At 50.2% G+C, this 19595-nt stretch overlaps 3 protein-coding genes across 4 annotated transcripts; 2 read left to right on the forward strand and 1 right to left on the reverse strand.

The window, feature by feature from the left end:
• Positions 1-4912, forward strand: gpatch3 (G patch domain containing 3). Its single transcript, XM_035381055.1, has 7 exons — positions 1-487; positions 817-1286; positions 1492-1666; positions 1850-1909; positions 3300-3421; positions 3869-3996; positions 4716-4912. Exons 1-7 carry the CDS (start codon positions 49-51, stop codon positions 4879-4881), a joined length of 1560 nt encoding a protein of 519 aa, XP_035236946.1. The 5' UTR covers positions 1-48; the 3' UTR covers positions 4882-4912.
• Positions 4913-5555: 643 nt separating this feature from the next.
• gpn2 (GPN-loop GTPase 2) lies at positions 5556-9284 on the forward strand. 2 transcript variants are annotated; one of them, XM_035403584.1, is made up of 6 exons: positions 5556-5695; positions 6295-6778; positions 7038-7194; positions 7657-7817; positions 8142-8272; positions 8713-9284. In XM_035403584.1, exons 2-6 carry the CDS (start codon positions 6350-6352, stop codon positions 8783-8785), a joined length of 951 nt encoding a protein of 316 aa, XP_035259475.1. In that variant the 5' UTR covers positions 5556-5695; positions 6295-6349; the 3' UTR covers positions 8786-9284. The 2 variants fall into 2 exon arrangements, with proteins under 2 accessions (XP_035259475.1, XP_035259485.1); XM_035403594.1 differs by lacking the exon at positions 5556-5695 and adding an exon at positions 5743-5856.
• Positions 9285-13193: 3909 nt separating this feature from the next.
• On the reverse strand, positions 13194-19588 carry LOC118223858 (T-box transcription factor T-A-like). The gene is made up of 8 exons (XM_035410869.1): positions 19280-19588; positions 17870-18134; positions 15746-15880; positions 15226-15287; positions 15022-15083; positions 14373-14546; positions 13811-13934; positions 13194-13540 (listed from the first exon to the last, which is right to left on the reverse strand). Exons 1-8 carry the CDS (start codon positions 19462-19464, stop codon positions 13285-13287), a joined length of 1263 nt encoding a protein of 420 aa, XP_035266760.1. The 5' UTR covers positions 19465-19588; the 3' UTR covers positions 13194-13284.
• Positions 19589-19595: the final 7 nt, after the last annotated feature.

The following is a 19595-nucleotide window of genomic DNA, read 5'->3' on the forward strand; positions in this document are numbered from 1 at the left end:
TTACGTATGACGAACCGGAAAAATACGTTCTAGTGACTCAGAGGTGTCATGGCGGAGATCGCAAATGTTTTGTATTTTGTTGTCAGTAATATTCCAGCAGCATTTCGATCAGCTGACCTAAGGAACTATTTCAGTCAGTTTATAGAAAGCGGGGGGTTCTTCTGCTTCCACTACCGACACCGCCCGGAGGTCCTCAAGGACCCAGCGGGGTCCGGACAGATAAAAGATCCAGAGCAGACTGCGATCGACCCGCTTGCTGTTCCGCAGGAAACCAACGCAGCTGAAGTGAACTGCGAGTCTTCGGAGAACAGCAGACGCGTCGTCGCGTCCAAAGACGAGAAAACATGCTGTTGTGTTGTGTCGGTCCCAGCCGGAGAGGCGGACAGATTTGTGAAGATGTACGCTGGGAATCAGTGGATCGATTCGAAAGGGAACTGGCTCGCAAGACGGTGTGTGATCAGGAGGGTAAAGGTATCTGAAGAGACAGGTACGGTAACTCCGCTCGTATTTAGATAGATTACCTGTAACAAATATGCATCACACGGCGATTCCACTGTTCTTAACTAGTGACCAGACTGGCTGCTTACCATCCAACTTAGTAGCTTTACTTATCAGTGTTATAACAATAACTAATGTTAATAGTTTATTCACTAAAAAACCCGTTAAGAGTATTAACTTACTGCAGGTCTTCAAACAGCTTAAAATGAGTGTGTCACTTTAAGTGAAGTTCTGGTTAGGTTCTATCGCGTTATGTTTTGTCAGTGTGCGGCATAGCCGGCGTGATTTCCGGCTGACATGTTTCTCTCCTGGGCTCAGTCGCAGACGGGTTCCCGTATAAAACGAAGGCGGAGCTGAAACGGCGGGGTACGGGGCTAACGGAGCGCTTCACTGAGCTGGACCTGCGCGGTCTGCCGGAGCTGAACCCCCCGGCGTTGATGCCCAACGGTAACGTGGGCACGCCAGTGACGGTGTTTCTGCGGCTGATACAGGCCTGCCGCCTGCCGCCCCGCCTCATCCGCCAGCTCGGCCTCACCTTCCCCAAGACTGGCTCCCGTCGTCGCTACGGCAACGTGCCCTTCCTGTACCAGGACACGAGCACCGTTCAGCTGGAGGAGGGGGTCTACACGGCGGGCGGAGAAGAGATTAGCAGTCCTGCTGGGGGCACCTCCCCGGCCGTGGGCACCTCCCCCTGTGCCAGCGCAAACCCCCATGGGGAGAACGCTCCCTCTGTTGCCCCGGAAACAGCCTGGCCGGAGGGGGAGGAGTCTGAGTCGGGCCCTGATGATGTGAGTACGGCCTGCGTGTGTGACTTCCTCTCCAGCGATGGGGCCGCTGTGTCTGCTGCGGGCTCTTTGCTCTGTGGCGTGCCTGTGTGTGCACAGTGCGTGTGTCTGTGTAGCGCTTAACTCAGAGTGTGTGTATGTGTCCCTGTGTGTGTGTGTGTGTGTGTGCGCACGTGTGTGCATGTGCGCATGCATGTGCCGTTTCCAGGACGATGACCGCTGTGAGGAGTGGGAGCGTCATGAGGCCCTGCACGAGGACGTGACCAGTCAGGAGCGCAGCAAGGAGCGTCTGTACGAGGAGGAGATCGAGCTCAAGTGGGAGAAAGGAGGGTCCGGCCTGGTGTTCTACACCGACGCTCAGTACTGGCAGGAGGAGGAGGGCGGTAAGGCACTGGCGCTTCTCATTGGAGCACGTGTGAAACGTTCAGCCGCACGATGGAATTAAAGTGCCTGTAATGCTGAAGTGTTCAGAATGACGGATTTCTGCTCTGATTTCTCCTGGTCTGATTTTGCCTGCTCTGATTTCTCCTGCTCTGATTTCTCCTGCTCTGATTTTGCCTGCACAGATTTCGACGAGCAGACGGCAGATGACTGGGACGTGGACATGAGCGTTTATTACGACAAAGGTGCCCTTATCTCTACACCCCTTTAAGGGCCTCTTTAAGGGCCCCTGCCTCTGATCAGTGGCTTTGCCCTAAAGCAGCGTATTCTTTTTCTGCTTAGTGTTGCTACGGAAGGGTGTGTGCAGTTTACTGCAGATGGTGTGATGGTGTCTGTGTTGCTCTTCGATGGAGGTGTGATAGATGGAGATGTGATGTGTCTGTGTTGCTCTTAGATGGAGGTGTGATGGTGTCTGTGTTGCTCTTAGATGGAGGTGTGATACATGGAGGTGTGATGGTGCCTGTGTTGCTCTTAGATGGAGGTGTGATGGTGTCTGTGTTGCTCTTAGATGGAGGTGTGATAGATGGAGGTGTGATGGTGTCTGTTGCGCTTAGATGGAGGTGTGATAGATGGAGGTGTGATGGTGTCTGTGTTGCTCTTAGATGGAGGTGTGATAGATGGAGGTGTGATGGTGTCTGTGTTGCTCTTAGATGGAGGTGTGATGGTGTCTGTTGCGCTTAGATGGAGGTGTGATAGATGGAGGTATGGTGGTGTCTGTTGCTCTTAGATGGAGGTGTGATAGATGGAGGTGTGATGGTGTCTGTTGCGCTTAGATGGAGGTGTGATAGATGGAGGTGTGATGGAGTCTGTTGCTCTTAGATGGAGGTGTGATAGATGGAGGTGTGATGGTGTCTGTTGCGCTTAGATGGAGGTGTGATAGATGGAGGTATGGTGGTGTCTGTTGCTCTTAGATGGAGGTGCGATAGATGGAGGTGTGATGGTGTCTGTGTTGCTCTTAGATGGAGGTGTGATAGATGGAGGTGTGATGGTGTCTGTGTTGCTCTTAGATGGAGGTGTGATGGTGTCTGTTGCGCTTAGATGGAGGTGTGATAGATGGAGGTATGGTGGTGTCTGTTGCTCTTAGATGGAGGTGTGATAGATGGAGGTGTGATGGTGTCTGTTGCTCTTAGATGGAGGTGTGATAGATGGAGGTGTGGTGGTGTCTGTTGCGCTTAGATGGAGGTGTGTTGGTGTCTGTTGCTCTTAGATGGATGTGTGATAGATGGAGGTGTGATGGTGTCTGTTGCTTTTCAATGGAGGTGTGATAGATGGGGGTGTGATGGTGTCTGTTGCGCTTAGATGGAGGTGTGATAGATGGAGGTGTGATGGAGTCTGTTGCTCTTCGATGGAGGTGTGATAGATGGAGGTATGATGGAGTCTGTTGCGCTTAGATGGAGGTGTGATAGATGGAGGTGTGATGGTGTCTGTTGCACTTAGATGGAGGTGTGATAGATGGAGGTGTGATGGAGTCTGTTGCGCTTAGATGGAGGTGTGATAGATGGAGGTGTGATGGTGTCTGTTGCGCTTAGATGGAGGTGTGATAGATGGAGGTGTGATGGAGTCTGTTGCGCTTAGATGGAGGAGACATGGACTCCCGCGACTACGTTCAGATGCGCCATGAGAGGAGGCTCAGGGAGGGGCTGGAGAAGGTGTCTGTCCAGCAGCAGCCAATCGGAAGCTTCGAGAGGTTCACAAAGGTGGGAGAGCATGTCAATTGGCTGATCAAATCAGAAGTTCTTGAGTAAGGAGAGACTGTCATCACAGATACTCTCTAATAACCAGATGTTCCACTCCTTTATCTTCAGTACTGAGATCATTCATGATTTTAGATCTTGCTGTAATGTGATGAGCTGTGTGTGTAATGTGGGGTACAGGGCGTGTGTGTGTAATGTGGGGTAAAGGGCGTATGTGTATGTAATGTTGGTACAGGGCGTGTGTGTGTGTAATGTGGGGTACAGGGCGTGTGTGTGTGTAATGGGGGGTACAGGGCGTGTGTGTGTAATGGGGGGTACAGGGCGTGTGCGTGTAATTTGGGGTACAGTGCGTATATAGCGCAGTGCTCTGCCCTGTGTAATGGGGGACACAGAGCGTGTATAGTGCAGTGCCCTGCCCTGTGTAATGGGGATTATGTGCTCCATGTGCAGGGAGTGGGCAGGAAGCTGATGGAGAGGCAGGGCTGGCGGGATGGGGACGGTCTGGGACAGGCCCGAGCCGGGATACCAGACACCCTGGAGACTGAAGGCCAGCACCCCAAATGCAAGAGGGGCTTTGGGTGAGTTCCCCTGTCCCATCCTCTTCCTGATCAACATGTGCTGTTCACCTGTAATCCAGACTACACCCACTACACCTGCCCATTCAGACCACACCCACTACACCTGCCCATTCAGACCACACCCACTACACCTGCCCATACAGATCACACCCACTACACCTGCCCATTCAGACCAATCCCACCACACCTGCCCATACAGACCACACCCACTACACCTGCCTATTCAGACCACACCCACTACTCCTGCCCATTCAGACCACACCCACTACACCTGCCCATTCAGACCACACCCACTACACCTGCCCATACAGACCACACCCACTACACCTGCCCATACAGACCACACCCACTACACCTGCCCATACAGACCACACCCACTACACCTGCCCATTCAGACCACACCCACTACACCTGCCCATTCAGACCACGCCCACCACACCTGCCCATTCAGACCACACCCACTAGATCTTGACCATTTACATTAACATTTACATTTTAGGTATTTAGCAGACACACTTATCCAGGGCAACTTACACAGCTGACATTTATATATACAATCCATTTATACAGCTGGATATTTTACTGAAGCATCACAGATTATGTACCTGCTGATGGGTAAAACTGCAGTGTCCTACCTGGGACTCAAACCCACAACCCTGTTATCCTGTAAGTCCTGTTTAAACAGCGTTTGAATACTGCCTGTGCTGTTTGTCTCTCAGGTACCACGGAGAGAAGCTCAACTCCTTCCTTCCTGTGAAGAAGCCCCGCCCACACTTCCTCATATCCACGGTTTATGACCCGCCCAAAGACACGGACCAGGGCGACACGCTACTGCGTCGCCAGGCAACCACCAGCATGAAGTACAGAAGCCACCCTCATCGCTGACCCAGAAAACGCCCCCCCCCCCCCCCCCCCCCCCTCCGCTGATCCAGAACCCCCAGCCTGCACTGAAGCTGCCCACACCAGCAGAGACAGTCCATGCAGCAGAAACCTCAAACAGCATACGCAGGACTGGTGCTGAATCTGACTGCCAAGAACCTTCATGTAGAATCTTAACCTCAACCTGTCAGTGGAATGAGCCCGATAAGCCATTCAACCTGTGTTCTTTTAGGTGGAACAGGGTTTTTATTGTATGTAAAAGATTTATTGTATGTGTAAAATGTATGTTTTTGTATATTGTTAATGAAAATATTACTTGTTGAAATGTGATTTCCATTTTTAAAAAATTATAATTGATATTTTATGTTGTTTTTTAATACTTTATTCATTTACTTTACCGTCAACCAGAATGGCACACATAACATACAATTTTATTCAATTATGCGGTCAGGTTGAGGGTTTCAGAATCAGCTCGGGTTAAGCCCCATTCTCCGTTAAAATACAACAGCAGCACCACACTTACACACGGAGTTTCTGTATACACTGCACCACATTGCCACCGCTAATTTACAACCCTGAAACAATTAATGCGTATATAAGAGAGCTGAACACTGCGTTCACACTATAACACGATGCAAGTACTTACTTGATTAATTCCAAAAGAAAAGAATATTCAGCTAAAGCGGGTGTATCTGACAAAGCGGAACGGATGTGTTCGTCTTCGTTGCTACACGGTATCATAAGCTGTACGCACTGGTTTCCGCGTTATGACCATTTGCGCGCCGGCGATAAGGTGAATACATTCGTGTGGTGTGGACTGGTAAGTTGTTGTTCTAACGTATGTTTAAAGTTTCCGAATTATTCTGTAACGGGGTATAACCGAACCGTTAGTTCAGTCCCTATGAGGAACCGAACTGACCACCTTAAGCTAACTTAACTTAAGCTACCGTATCCGTTGTCCGGAAACATTAACTCACTAAGGCAAGTGGATGTTTGGCAGCTCGTGCTATCTTCCTAACCTAAGTTTACTGAATAAACAGTGAACGCAGCAAATGTGTAAGTGTTAGTAACTGTGTCGCTGCATGGCTGTACTACTGCGTTACACATTTGGCTATGTGAAAGAAACCTTTTGTCTCAATTCAGTTTGCTCATGATGCTGCTTGCTATGTCATATGTCTGTCACATGGTAACACTTAGCATCAACTGCGTCTACATTCATAAGAGCTTAACACCCTTCATAGGGATGTCAACTAATATATCTGTAACTTAAAATGTCTTAAGCAAAACAGTGTGTCGTTAGCCTAAATCAATATTAAAACGATGAAAGAAACTATAATTTATTATGTTAATTTTGACGTGGCACCATACCACCCCTTTCAGAAGTGCAGTGAAGTCAACCTGCTTTTTTTCTCTCGCCAGATTACGTTATCATGTGATTAGCTCGTGACCCTGACTCCCGATTGAAACTCCAGCAATGTCCGCGAGGCCTGCCCCTCCTCCCGCAGCCCCCTCCCTGCGTTTCGGCCAGGTGGTCATTGGGCCTCCGGGTTCTGGAAAGACCACGTACTGCCGGGGCATGGCCGAGTTCCTGGGGCTCCTGGGGCGGAAGGTGGCGGTGGTGAACCTGGACCCCGCAAACGAGGGCCTACCGTACCCCTGCGCGGTGGACGTGTCCGAGCTGGTCACCCTGGACGACGTGATGGACGGGCTGCAGCTGGGGCCTAACGGGGGCCTGCTGTACTGCATGGAGTACCTGCAGGCCAATCTGGACTGGCTGCAGGCCAAGCTGCAGCCGCACGCCGATAGCTACTTCCTGTTCGACTGCCCCGGGCAGGTGGAGCTCTACACCCACCAGAACTCGGTGAAGAACATCTTTTCCCAACTCGCCCAGTGGAACTTCAGGGTGAGGTGCACATTTACCCACATTTATGCTCATTTACACAACTTTATGCATATTTCCACTCATTTATGCACATTTACATACACTGATATACATTTACACACATTTATAGCCATGGCTGTTTTTGTGTGCCTGTGCAAAGATTTGGGGCTGGAGGTCCAGTGTTTGTTAACTGTAATGAAGCTGCAGTGCTCCTCTGGCTGCAGGTAGCTAACCTGCTTCGTCCCTCTTCCTCCTTCTCCTCCTCCTCCTCCGGGTGCAGCTGACGGCAGTGCATCTTGTCGACTCTCATTACTGCACGGATCCGGCCAAGTTCATCTCCGTTCTGTGCACGTCCCTGTCCACTATGCTGCATATAGAGCTGCCACACGTCAATGTGCTGTCCAAGATGGACCTCATCGAGCAGTACGGCAAGCTGGGTGAGCAGGCTTCCCCCAGTCCTCCCCTGCCCCGCTCCTCCCCTGCCCCCCGCTCCTGCCCTGCCTTGCTCGTCCCCTGCCCCCTGCTCCTCCCCTGCCCCCTGCTCCTCCCCTGCCCGGCTCCTGCCCTGCCCCGCTCGTCCCCTGCCCCCTGCTCCTCCCTTGCCCCCTGCTCCTCCCCTGCTTAACGGTGATTCTCATTACAGCACAGTGTGACTGTGTCACTGTTTCACTGTGTGATTGTGTGTCCGTGTCACAGTGAGACTGTATGCGTCCTACAGTGTGTATCACACTGGCGGTGAGGGAGGTGGGTTGGGTGTGAGTGTGGAGGTTATGGAGGTGATGGAGGCTCTCATGCAGCTGATTGTGTTAATGATGACCACTCCTGTACTGTACCTGAGCCCCACAGTGTAGCCCCACACACGGCCTGCTCACGCCTTCTCTCCACTCTGCGGCTCTCAGCTTTTAACCTGGACTACTACACGGAGGTGCTGGACCTGTCCTACCTGCTGGATCACCTGGCTGCTGACCCCTTCTTCAGGAAGTTCCTCCGTCTCAACGAGAAGCTGGCTGAGGTCATCCAGGACTACGGCCTGGTCTCCTTCGTTCCGCTCAATGTGCAGGTGAGACTGTGCCCCTGTGCAGGTGAGACTGTGCCCCTGTGCAGGTGAGACTGTACACCTGTGCGGGTGAGGCTGTGTACCTGTGCGGGTGAGACTGTGCCCCTGTGCAGGTGAGACTGCGTACCTGTGAAGACACAAGGAGTATTTTTAAATCGTATGAGGATGTGACAGATTCTCTGGAATAGTCAGATGTGTTCTGTCTCCCTATTGATACAAATGAAGCTCAGTTTTGATTGGTCTCATGAATAATAATGAAGGTGTACAGCACCAGTACTGTTAGCAGATAGTCTGGGTGTGATAGTGAATGGATGGCTTTGACCCCAGGACAAAGAGAGCATGATGCAGGTGATGCGGGTGGTGGATAAGGCCAATGGCTACTGTTTCGGGGACCTGGAGGAGAGGAACATCCAGACCCTGATGTCCGCTGCTGTGGGGGTGGACTTCCACTTCGACGCGTATCCTTCATAAACACCAGGATGATTAGGTTTATTTACTTTACCTTTATTAACCAGGTATGTCACCTGAAAGATCTGCTATCATTTGTCATGACAACCTAAGGAATCAAAGTGGGCCAGGAATGCAGGGTATTGTGCAGCCAATCAGATGTAGCAAATGGAGGGTATTGTGCAGCCAATCAGGTGTAGCGAATGCGGGGATTGTGCAGCCAATCAGATGTAGTGAATGCAGGGGATTGTGCAGCCAATCAGATGTAGCGAATGCTGGGGATTGTGCAGCCAATCAAAAGTAGCGGATGCAGGGCACTGTGGAGTGAGGTGTGATATATTGTGTAGTGCAGTGCTTGTGCTATGGTTACTTCCTGTCAGATGAGCAGTAAGGCTGTTTGACCTGGAAGCACTTCCTCTGTGCTGTGTGAGTCTTTAACTCTGAGCATCAGCACTCTGGGGGTACAGGAGAGGTACGTGGGTGCGAGCGACCAGACCGTGGAGGACGAAGTGAGAGACCTGTAGCTCCACACGGAAGAGCGGGCGGGTGGACGGATGGACGGACGGACGGGCGGACGGACGGGCGGACGGGCGGCCGGGCTGGCGGATGGTCCTGGTTGCCTGGATACTGGTGCTGCCCCTCAGTACTTCGGCGATAACGCCACGGCCAGTGGGCCTATTAATGACAGGAGTGCTCTCTGCCTCCCCCTAGAGGGCCCTTTGGACAGTGCACCAGCTGGAGAACTGGCTGAGCTGTGTGTTGAGGTTTTCGCTGCCCTGTGATGCGGCTGCAGGTATAATTTGGGCTAAACGTGCTGAAGCGCGGCGCAGGAATGTTCCTGAAGCTCCGACGCTGCACTCTGGGCGAGAGTTTTCGCTGCGGAGAGGATGTTTGTTTCTTAGGGGTGAGAGGATGTTAGTTAACCCACAGGGGGTTAACTAGAGTCCTGGCTCTTCTAATAATAATAATTAATAATGACTGTAATAATAATAATCATTAAAATAATAATAATCATAATAATAATAGTGTTTGGTGTGATTTTCTTACTGTAATTCCTACTGTAGACGTTCCTCGGGGGTCAGATTAGGACTGGATCCCAAAACTTAGCCTCTGCAGGGAGGCAGGGATGCGTTTTTCTTTTTTTCTTAGCGACTGGCAACTTTTCATTGGGTGTTTTGTAACTATGTACATACATGTTGGGAACGACAATTAATATACGTACAAAGACTAATTTTACTTCACTGACAAAATACAGGGAGGTGTAGTTACATCTTTGGCCCACCAGGTGGTGCTTTTATCTCAGACAGTGCAGCATGCTCATTGTGCTAAATCCAGCGCTGATAGAGAGGCTCACTGTGCTAAATCCAGCCCTGATAGAGCGGCTCAGTGTGCTAAATCCAGCCCTGATAAAGCGGCTCAGTGTGCTAAATCCAGCCCTGATAAAGCGGCTCAGTGTGCTAAATCCAGCCCTGATAGAGCGGCTCAGTGTGCTAAATCCAGCCCTGATAAAGCGGCTCAGTGTGCTAAATCCAGCCCTGATAGAGCGGCTCAGTGTGCTAAATCCAGCCCTGATAAAGCGGCTCAGTGTGCTAAATCCAGCCCTGATAGAGCAGCTCAGTGTGCTAAATCCAGCCCAGATAGAGGGGCTCGGTGTGCTAAATCCAGCGCTGATAGAGCGGCTCAGTGTGCTAAATCCAGCCCAGATAGAGGGGCTCGGTGTGCTAAATCCAGCCCTGATAGAGCGGCTCAGTGTGCTAAATCCAGCCCTGATAGAGGGGCTCGGTGTGCTAAATCCAGCCCTGATAGAGCGGCTCAGTGTGCTAAATCCAGCCCTGATAGAGGGGCTCGGTGTGCTAAATCCAGCCCTGATAGAGCGGCTCAGTGTGCTAAATCCAGCCCTGATAGAGGGGCTCGGTGTGCTAAATCCAGCGCTGATAGAGAGGCTCAGTGTGCTAAATCCAGCCCTGGTAGAGCGACTCAGTGTGCTAAATCCAGCCCAGATAGAGCGGCTCAGTGTGCTAAATCCAGCCCTGATAGAGCGGCTCAGTGTGCTAAATCCAGCCCTGATAGAGCGGCTCAGTGTGCTAAATCCAGCCCTGGTAGAGCGACTCAGTGTGCTAAATCCAGCCCTGATAGAGGGGCTCGGTGTGCTAAATCCAGCCCTGATAGAGCGGCTCAGTGTGCTAAATCCAGCCCTGATAGAGGGGCTCGGTGTGCTAAATCCAGCCCTGGTAGAGGGGCTCGGTGTGCTAAATCCAGCCCTGATAGAGCGGCTCAGTGTGCTAAATGCAGCCCTGATAGAGGGGCTCGGTGTGCTAAATCCAGCCCTGATAGAGCGACTCGGTGTGCTAAATCCAGACAGGGGCTGAGCTCTGGGAATATTTGGCTGTTTGTTTACATACTGGACGAAGCACAGGGGTTGCCATGGTGATGGGTGGGCAGGGGCGGGGTGGGGGAAGCGGGTGGGGTTGGGTGGGTGGGTGTGTTGTGTGTTTGGGGGTTGGGGGCGGGGCTTGTAGAGGACACAGTGCAGCGTGCTCTCAGCTGTGAGCAATGTCTCACCAGGGTCCGAAAAGGTCTTCATTAAGGAAGCACACAGACATCAGAGGACCCGTCAGGGCTGGGGGGGGGGGGTGTCTGGCAAACACATGCACCAGTGGGAGTGACTCGAGACCCCCCCCCCCCCCCCCCCCCCCCCAGACACTCCCACTTGTTTTTTTTGCAGTCCACCACAACACCGCCATCAGAATTACTGCAATAACTGAGCAGTCATGTGCTGCCATGTCTGAACCCTGAGTTACTCTCACAGGAGCTTGCAAGGAGCTGGGCTGTCTCTTATTCCATGTTTACTGTTCAGCGATGTAATGATTCATACCAGCCAATCAGAAGGAGCCATCCGTGTCTGGGTGAATAAATTTCTCTCCTGGAGCCGCAGATATGAGGGACTCTAGGGGAAATAACACACTCGCAGGTAAGGGCTGCCCATGCACTTCAGGAAAACCATCTCTGACCTCGTACATGCTCTGTGGGTTAAATTGTTTGTGCAGATATAATTTAAACAGATTTAACCCCTTTTACTGTGGCCCACTCACCCTCCTCCCCATGCCTCCCCTCCCCTCTCCCCCACATCTCCCTTAATCAAACTCAGACGGCTGAGGAGGAGAGTTCGCACTGAGGTGAGAGAGCTGGGCTGTTTGGCTGTAAAATCTCTGGTACTTTTGGGTCAGATTTACTTTTGTTTTCCGCAGAGGGAAAGGGTGTTTTCATCTTTGGGGTCGCCCAGTTGTCTGTGAATATATTTGTGAATTTATTTTTGCGCCGTACAAATGATCCATCAAAGACCAACATGATTGGTTGGTTGGTCCACTGTCCTCTGAGCCCAAGGGAGCTCTGCTACTTGTGATCCAGTCACTGACTGTTCTGTGGATCCCAGCCAGTTAATCTGTGCTTCCTGCTGTCCGTGTGGAATTTACCCAGCTCTGGGGTTCGTCTTTTCACACAACTCTGAGGAGAAGCCTGGGACCAGTGAACCAATTTTAAGATTTTAACCTCTTCTGATCAGTTTAATCTGTTTCTCTCCCATCCGCATAGCCTCTCCTAGCCTGGCTCTAGTCTACTTGCTTTTCTGTGTTTATAAAAGCAGTTTGCATTCTAGCCCCCTACATGTGGCATTTTTACAGTCTTCCTTTTTTGCTAATTGTTTTTTGTTAATTGAGTTTGAGCTCTGCAAAAACCTGTAAAGAAGGAAGTTTTTAATTGTGAGTGAGGAGAGGAAGGGCAACCATTTTGTGTGAGCGTGGAGTGGCTGCAGACGCATTTTACACAAACACAGGGAAAATGGAAACCTTTGAAAAAAGAAAAAAAAAAACTTTAATTTACTTTTAAAATTACATAAATAAAGCGTCCAGCAAATACAAACAACAAATATTTACAGGTTTTCTCCCCACAGGGCACAGAGAATGAATGCAGTAGAGATGGAGAATGAATGCAATAGAGATGGAGAATGAATGCAATAGAGATGGAGAATGAATGCAGTAGAGATGGAGAATGGATGCAGTAGAGATGGAGAGAGATGGAGAATGAATGTAGTAGAGATGGAGAATGAATCAGTAGAGATGTAGAATGAATGCAGTAGAGATGGAAAATAGATGCAGTAGAGATGGAGAATGAATGCAGTAGAGATGGAAAATAGATGCAGTAGAGATAAACAGGGCTGTCATAGAGACAGACTTCCTCCTGTAGCTTAGACTGTAGGTACAGAGTTTATCAAGCATATCAGTTAGATTAATTTTAACTGATATGCCTGATATTCGAACTATTATTGTAAGCACAGTGAATAGTGTTTTCTTTTTATTAATTACAACAACAATAATTAACATGAATAAAATGGTCCTCACTAGGAAGAGTTGTCTTGCAGCGGTGTTTTCAGGGTCAGTGTTTTCAGGGGCGGAGCATCTCAGGGGTGGAGCTTCTCAGGGGCGGTGCACCCATTTCCTGTCTGACTGTCTTAGCAGTGGTTGCTATGGCGATGAGCCCAAAGAAGCGAGGGAGAGAAACTCCTTTTCTGCGCATGGCCCTTCTGTTACACTGGAATGGACAGGCTGACTATGTGTGTTACTGGGGGGGGGGGCATCATGGAATGTTCTGTACTGAAGCCCCACCTGTGTGGAATGTTGGATGGACGGTTTTGGGTCTGGTTCCAGGTGTGGGGTCTGGGTTCCAAGTGTGGGGTCTCGGTTCCGGGTGTGGGGTCTGGGTTCCTGGTGTGGGGTCTGGGTCGAGGGGCGAGGCGATTGTGGGTGGGGTCAGTAGGTCTGTGCTACGGGTGTGGGGTCTGGGTTCCAAGTGTGGGGTCTGGTTCTGGGTGTGGGGTCTGGGTTCCGGGTGTGGGGTCTGGTTCCCGGTGTGGGCTCTGGGTCAGGGGACGGGGTCTGGGTTCCGGGTGTGGGGTCTGGGTCGAGGGGGGGGCGATTGTGGGCGGGATCAGTAGGTCTGGGTGTGGGGTCTGGGTCGAGGGGCGGGGTCAGTAGGTCTGTGCTACGGGCGCGGTCCAGGAGGCGGTGAGCCGAGCGATGGAGGTCTCAAACTGGGCGTCACCGGCGCTGACCTCCGTCAGGCTGTTGTCGTACATTGATGAGGGGGCGGAGCCTGGCAGGGCGGAGTAGGGCACGGACGAGCCCCGCAGGAACTGGGAGGTCAGGCTGCTCCCCAGGGGCCCGGGCGGGGACCCCGAGGGGCCCAGAGACGTCCCCGACACTGACCAGAGGCTGGGGTACTGACTGCACACACAGAAACAACCATCAGTACTGACTGCACACACAGAAACAACCATCAGTACTGACTGCACACACAGAAACAACCATCAGTACTGACTGCACACAAAGAAACACAACCCTCATCCATCAGTACTGACTGCACACACAGAAACAACCATCAGCACTGAGTACCTCACCCACAATCCCACCCAAAACCACACCAACCCACAACCAGTCAGTGTCCCTGTGGACAGAGCGTTGTGATTGGACAGTATGTGCAGGGGCAGAGTTTACCTGCTGTTGGAGCTGGGATTGGTGGAGTGTGGGAGCGTGCCCATTCCATTGGTGTTGGGGATCTGCAAGGAGGACCAGCTGTCATGGGCTGCCAGGCCAGGAGAGCCGTTATCCATGTAGCCGTCTGAGAGAGACAAGAGCCAAATAAACCCTGATACTCCCTGATAAACCCTGATACTCACTGATAAACCCTGATACTCACTGATAAATGCTGATACTCACTGATAAACCCTGATACTCCCTGATGAACTTTGATATATCCTGATACTCCCTGATAAACCCTGATATTCCCTGATAAAACCTGATACTCCCTGATAAATGCTGATACTCACTGATAAACCCTGATACTCCCTGATGAACTCTGATATACACGTGTGTGCATGGTGTAGTGTGTAGGGTGTAGTTCTCTTACTGGTGCCGGTGTTGCGGTGTGAGTAGTGGGTGGGGTAGGGTGTAGTGTGCAGGGTGTAGTGTGTAGGGTGTAGTTCTCTTACTGGTGCCGGTGTTGCGGTTTGAGTAGTGGGTGGGGTAGGGTGTAGTGTGTAGGGTGTAGTTCTCTTACTGGTGCCGGTGTTGCGGTGTGAGTAGTGGGTGGGGTAGGGCGTGGCTCGGTGACTCCTTAGACCAGAGTAGCGCTCACAGTATGACCCTGAAGAGAGGGCGGGGCCACTGCTGAACTGGGAGGGGCTACTGCTGGGGCAGAAGGAGCCGTTACTGGGTAAAAACCAGCCTCCGACTGTAGAGAGAGAGCACAGGACCACCATCACCATCAGCACCATCATCTCCATCCTCATCATCCTCATCATCATCACCACCATCATCATCATCATCGCCATCCTCATCATGACCATCACCATCATCATGACCATCACCATCAACACCATCATCATCACCATCCTCATCTCCATCCTCATCATCATCACCACCATTATCATCACCATCATCTGACACGGCCTTGATTCACCTCTGGGTGAGTTCCCTTAGTGGTGCTGGCTGTACTGCAGTCCCTGTGATTTCTCAGGTAAATCACCTGCTCAGGGACGGCAGTACAGCCCCTGATGGCACTGCTTTAACTCGCTGTCCATCACAGGGCAGGTGTCTGTCACCTGAATGAAACACCGCTGCTTCTGACTGTCTGTCTGTCTCCTCACTGAAACACCCCTGCTTCTGCCTTTCTGTCTGTCTGTGAAAAGGAGGGCTGAAACACTCACTCTGTGAGTATCCAGACTGCTGGCTGTCCCCGCTCTGGTCTGGCGCCTCCTTGTGGTCACTCCTGTAATTAACGACAAAGAGGCCATCAAGGGACCAATCAAACAGCTGTCCTCCCGACAGGATGGTCTTCATTTAAACATTTTTCAAAATTCATATCGACAAATTCAGTGTTATCTCTTTAAGAAACAAAAAATTAATCTTACCGGTCTTTTGCATCCAGGAAGGCTTTTGCGAATGGGTTGTGTTTGATCTTCAGAGCTGTAATCTAGAAGAAGATGAGGATTATAAGGTTAGTTATAACACAATTACAAGATCTTATTTCTTATTATTTATTGACATGTGAAGCTGAAATGTGTTTTTCCATGAATAATAAAAGGAGCTCCATTTTCAGAGAATGGCGTCTCCCCACCTCCTCGTTCTGGTAGGGTTAGGATTAGGGTTAGGGTTAGGTGGGTTAGGGTTGGTCTCCTCACCTCCTCGTTCTGGTAGGGTTAGGGTTAGGGTTAGGTGGGTTAGGGTTGGTCTCCTTACCTCCTCGTTCTGGTAGGGTTAGGGTTAGGGTTAGGGTTAGGTGGGTTAGGGTTGGTCTCCTCACCTCCTCGTTCTGGTAGGCGGGTTAGGGTTAGGGTTAGGGTTAGGTGGGTTAGGGTTGGTCTCCTCACCTCCTCGTTCTCGTAGGCGAGTTAGGGTTAGGGTTAGGTGGGTTAGGGTTGGTCTCCTCACCTCCTCGTTCTGGTAGGCGGTGACGGCGATGAACTGCGTCTGCGGGAAGGACTGGCTGCTGATCATCTTCTGCACTCCGCCCACTTTGACGATATGAATGCGCGGCTCGTACTTGTGCAGGGAGTTCAGCATTATCTGCGTGCATAGCAACGTTCGGTCAGCGCTGTCTGCGTACGGGTGTGAGTACGGTGGGCAGCACACGACATCGTTCGGTTCAAAGCACAGATGAGAATCTAAATGCATAACGTGTGAAAGAGCATGGGCCACTGATACCACCAGGAGCAAAGGGAGAGGTGGACACTGATACCGCCTCATCACCCAACACTAATACCACATCATCACCCGTCCTCCCCAACACTAATACCGCATCATCACCCGTCCTCCCCCAACACTAATACCACATCATTACCCATCCTCCCCCAACACTAATACCACATCATTACCCATCCTCCCCCAACACTAATACCACATCATCACCTGTCCTCCCCCAACACTAATACCATATCATCACCTGTCCTCCCCCAACACTGATACCCGTCCTCCCCCAAAACTAATACCATATCATCACCCATCCTCCCCCAACACTGATACCACATCATCACCCGTCCTCCCCCAACACTGATACCACATCATCACCCATCCTCCCCCAACACTAATACCACATCATCACCCGTCCTCCCCCAACACTGATACCACATCATCACCCATCCTCCCCCAACACTAATACCACATCATTACCCATCCTCCCCCAACACTGATACCACATCATCACCTGTCCTCCCCCAACACTAATACCACATCATTACCTGTCCTCCCCCAACACTAATACCGCATCATTACCTGTCCTCCCCCAACACTAATATCGCATCATTACCTGTCCTCCCCCAACACTAATACCACATCATTACCTGTCCTCCCCCAACACTAATACCACATCATTACCTGTCCTCCCCAACACTAATATTGCATCATTACCTGTCCTCCCCCAACACTAATACCGCATCATTACCCGTCCTCCCCCAACACTAATACCGCATCATTACCCGTCCTCCCCAACATTAATACTGCATCATCACCTGTCCTCCCCCAACACTGATACCACATCATTACCTGTCCTCCCCCAACACTAATACCGCATCATTACCCGTCCTCCCCAACACTAATACCGCATCATTACCTGTCCTCCCCAACACTAATACCGCATCATCACCTGTCCTCCCCAACACTAATACCGCATCATCACCTGTCCTCCCCAACACTAATACCACATCATCACCTGTCCTCCCCAACACTAATACCACATCATTACCCGTCCTCCCCCAACACTAATACCACATCATTACCCGTCCTCCCCAACACTAATACCGCATCATTACCTGTCCTCCCCCAACACTAATACCACATCATCACCCATCCTCCCCCAACACTAATACCGCATCATCACCTGTCCTCCCCAACACTAATACCGCATCATTATCTGTCCTCCCCAACACTAATACCCGTCCTCCCCAACACTAATACCACATCATTACCTGTCCTCCCCCAACACTTATACCGCATCATTACCTGTCCTCCCCCAACACTAATACCGCATCATTACCTGTCCTCCCCCAACACTAATACCGCATCATTACTTGTCCTCCCCCAACACTTATACCGCATCATTACCCGTCCTCCCCCAACACTAATACCGCATCATTACCTGTCCTCCCCAACACTAATACCACATCACCTGTCCTCCCCAACACTAATACCCGTCCTCCCCAACACTAATACCACATCATTACCTGTCCTCCCCCAACACTTATACCGCATCATTACCTGTCCTCCCCCAACACTAATACCGCATCATTACCTGTCCTCCCCCAACACTTATACCGCATCATTACCCGTCCTCCCCCAACACTAATACCGCATCATTACCTGTCCTCCCCCAACACTAATACCACATCATCACCTGTCCTCCCCAACACTAATACCGCATCATTACCTGTCCTCCCCAACACTTATACCGCATCATTACCTGTCCTCCCCCAACACTAATACCACATCATCACCTGTCCTCCCCAACACTTATACCGCATCATTACCCGTCCTTCCCCAACACTAATACCACGTCATTACCTGTCCTCCCCCGTTGAGTTTATTGGAGAGTTTGACTTTGCTGAAGGAGACCGGCGCCTTCATCCAGTGCGCTCCGAAGTTGGGTGAGTCGGGGTGGATGTAGACGCAGCTGGGGCTCTGCGGCTCCGGCTTCCCGCCCGCCACCCACTCCCCGTTAACGTACTTCCACCGGCTGTTGTCCGCCGCCACGAAGTCCAGAAGAACGGAGTACATGGCGTTTGGGTCGAGGCCCGACACGTTCGCTCGGAGCACCGGGAACATCCGCCTGAAAATATGACGAAAAAAAACTGATAATTTATAATTTTCTATATAGAATAAGGAGGTCTGCTTAATCCAGTTATTATGATAAGAATGCCAATAAATACAGAAACACAGAAATCTGGTTATTATGATAAGAATGTCAATAAATACAGAAATACAGAAAAACAAGACCAGGTCAAAACCTAGTATATGGCTGGACTGGCCGACCAATGGTGTGACGTCATCACTCACTCACTCAGTCACTCAGTCACAGTCACAGACATTCGCGTTTGTAGGGCTGGCCCCGCTGTTGCGATCCAGCCAATAACAATAACGAATAATAAGTCGGATACTAGAGATATTTATATATTTTATGTCATTTTAAAGTATTAATTCCTAACGCAATACCAGTAAAAACTGTACTGCTGACACATTATAAACGCAGTCGAATAAACAGACAGTGATTAATAGCTTGGCCTACGCAGTAAAATGTTCAGTGTTAATTCTAACGGACTAGCCTACATAAATCCAATTGGGACCATATGTACACAGTAAGATTTAACACTGAACATTTTCCTGCCTGTGCTACAAATAAAGTGAAAATTATTTTAAATTAATCTTGCTTGGAGTAAAAAAAATAATGGTAGTTATGGCAAGCTTTTTTTGAATGCTAATTAAATATTAAGGTAATGATTTTAAAATGTGAGAAAAAAATCCGCAAATTCAGTTCCCTTCGACTACTTCTGTTGAATTCCCTTCAAATAGCCTACCCCTTGGCCGCAAATAGCTTGCTGAACAAACAAATATACATTGTTTTTAATAATAGTGTGTTAATTCTTTAATCTTTTTTACGTGCACCAAGATTATTTGCTCTATTTGCTATGTTTCATTTATTAGCCTAATAAATAGGCTAGGTCAATATCATCAACAGCCGTAGCCCTGGGGTTATAGACGGTCTTCCAGTCTTTTCCGAAGCGTACATTTTGAGAATTTTGAAATAAATGTAATGTGTCAACTTTGAAATTCTTGTTTTGTTCCGCCCGAAATGGGTCAATCGCTGGGTTGACTTTAACATGTCCAGCCTTGGGCTGTATATAGGCATTATCACAGTAGGCCTGTTGGCCGCATTTTGTCTTTCATCTTTAGACTTTTAATTTTAAAAGAACAGACCTGCCAGTTTTGGTGACTATCATTTCGTTAGTCAGCTCCTTAAACTTGGTCCAGAGTTCTTCGTCGTCCAGGGTAAGTTTAATATCCCGCTCGGAGGTATCGCCTTTCTCGCTGCCCTTTTGAAACTCGCTCTCAACGGCGCTCAAGAGATGGTCCAGCCGTTGGTCAGTGTTGGAGGAACTCATATCTCCGAATGGTCGCGATAAAAAGGTCCAAAGAAATGAAGAAGTCCTCGCAGGTTCAGCAGATAACAGAATCCCTGCTTTCCCCAAAGGATCAGTTAACAATTGCGCTAACTCAAAGACACCACACTGCC

The sequence above is a fragment of the Anguilla anguilla genome, chromosome 1 (genome assembly GCF_013347855.1).
Source record: "Anguilla anguilla isolate fAngAng1 chromosome 1, fAngAng1.pri, whole genome shotgun sequence".
In the NCBI taxonomy this organism is placed as follows: Eukaryota; Metazoa; Chordata; class Actinopteri; order Anguilliformes; family Anguillidae; genus Anguilla; species Anguilla anguilla.

What these genes read in the sequence shown, in the direction of transcription:
- LOC118223858 (XM_035410869.1), bottom strand. Translation starts at nt 19,464, where the DNA reads ATGAGTTCCTCCAACACTGACCAACGGCTGGACCATCTCTTGAGCGCC. An exon ending in GCAGTCTGGATACTCACAGA is followed by an intron (nt 14,547 to 15,021) that starts GTGAGTGTTTCA and finishes CTCTCTCTACAG; the next exon opens with TCGGAGGCTGGTTTTTACCC. An exon ending in AATCCCAGCTCCAACAGCAG is followed by an intron (nt 13,541 to 13,810) that starts GTAAACTCTGCC and finishes CTGTGTGTGCAG; the next exon opens with TCAGTACCCCAGCCTCTGGT.
- gpn2 (XM_035403584.1), top strand. Translation starts at nt 6,350, where the DNA reads ATGTCCGCGAGGCCTGCCCCTCCTCCCGCAGCCCCCTCCCTGCGTTTC. An exon ending in CGAGCAGTACGGCAAGCTGG is followed by an intron (nt 7,195 to 7,656) that starts GTGAGCAGGCTT and finishes TGCGGCTCTCAG; the next exon opens with CTTTTAACCTGGACTACTAC. An exon ending in TCGTTCCGCTCAATGTGCAG is followed by an intron (nt 7,818 to 8,141) that starts GTGAGACTGTGC and finishes CTTTGACCCCAG; the next exon opens with GACAAAGAGAGCATGATGCA.
- gpatch3 (XM_035381055.1), top strand. Translation starts at nt 49, where the DNA reads ATGGCGGAGATCGCAAATGTTTTGTATTTTGTTGTCAGTAATATTCCA. An exon ending in AAAGGTATCTGAAGAGACAG is followed by an intron (nt 488 to 816) that starts GTACGGTAACTC and finishes TCCTGGGCTCAG; the next exon opens with TCGCAGACGGGTTCCCGTAT. An exon ending in GAGCGTTTATTACGACAAAG is followed by an intron (nt 1,910 to 3,299) that starts GTGCCCTTATCT and finishes TGTTGCGCTTAG; the next exon opens with ATGGAGGAGACATGGACTCC.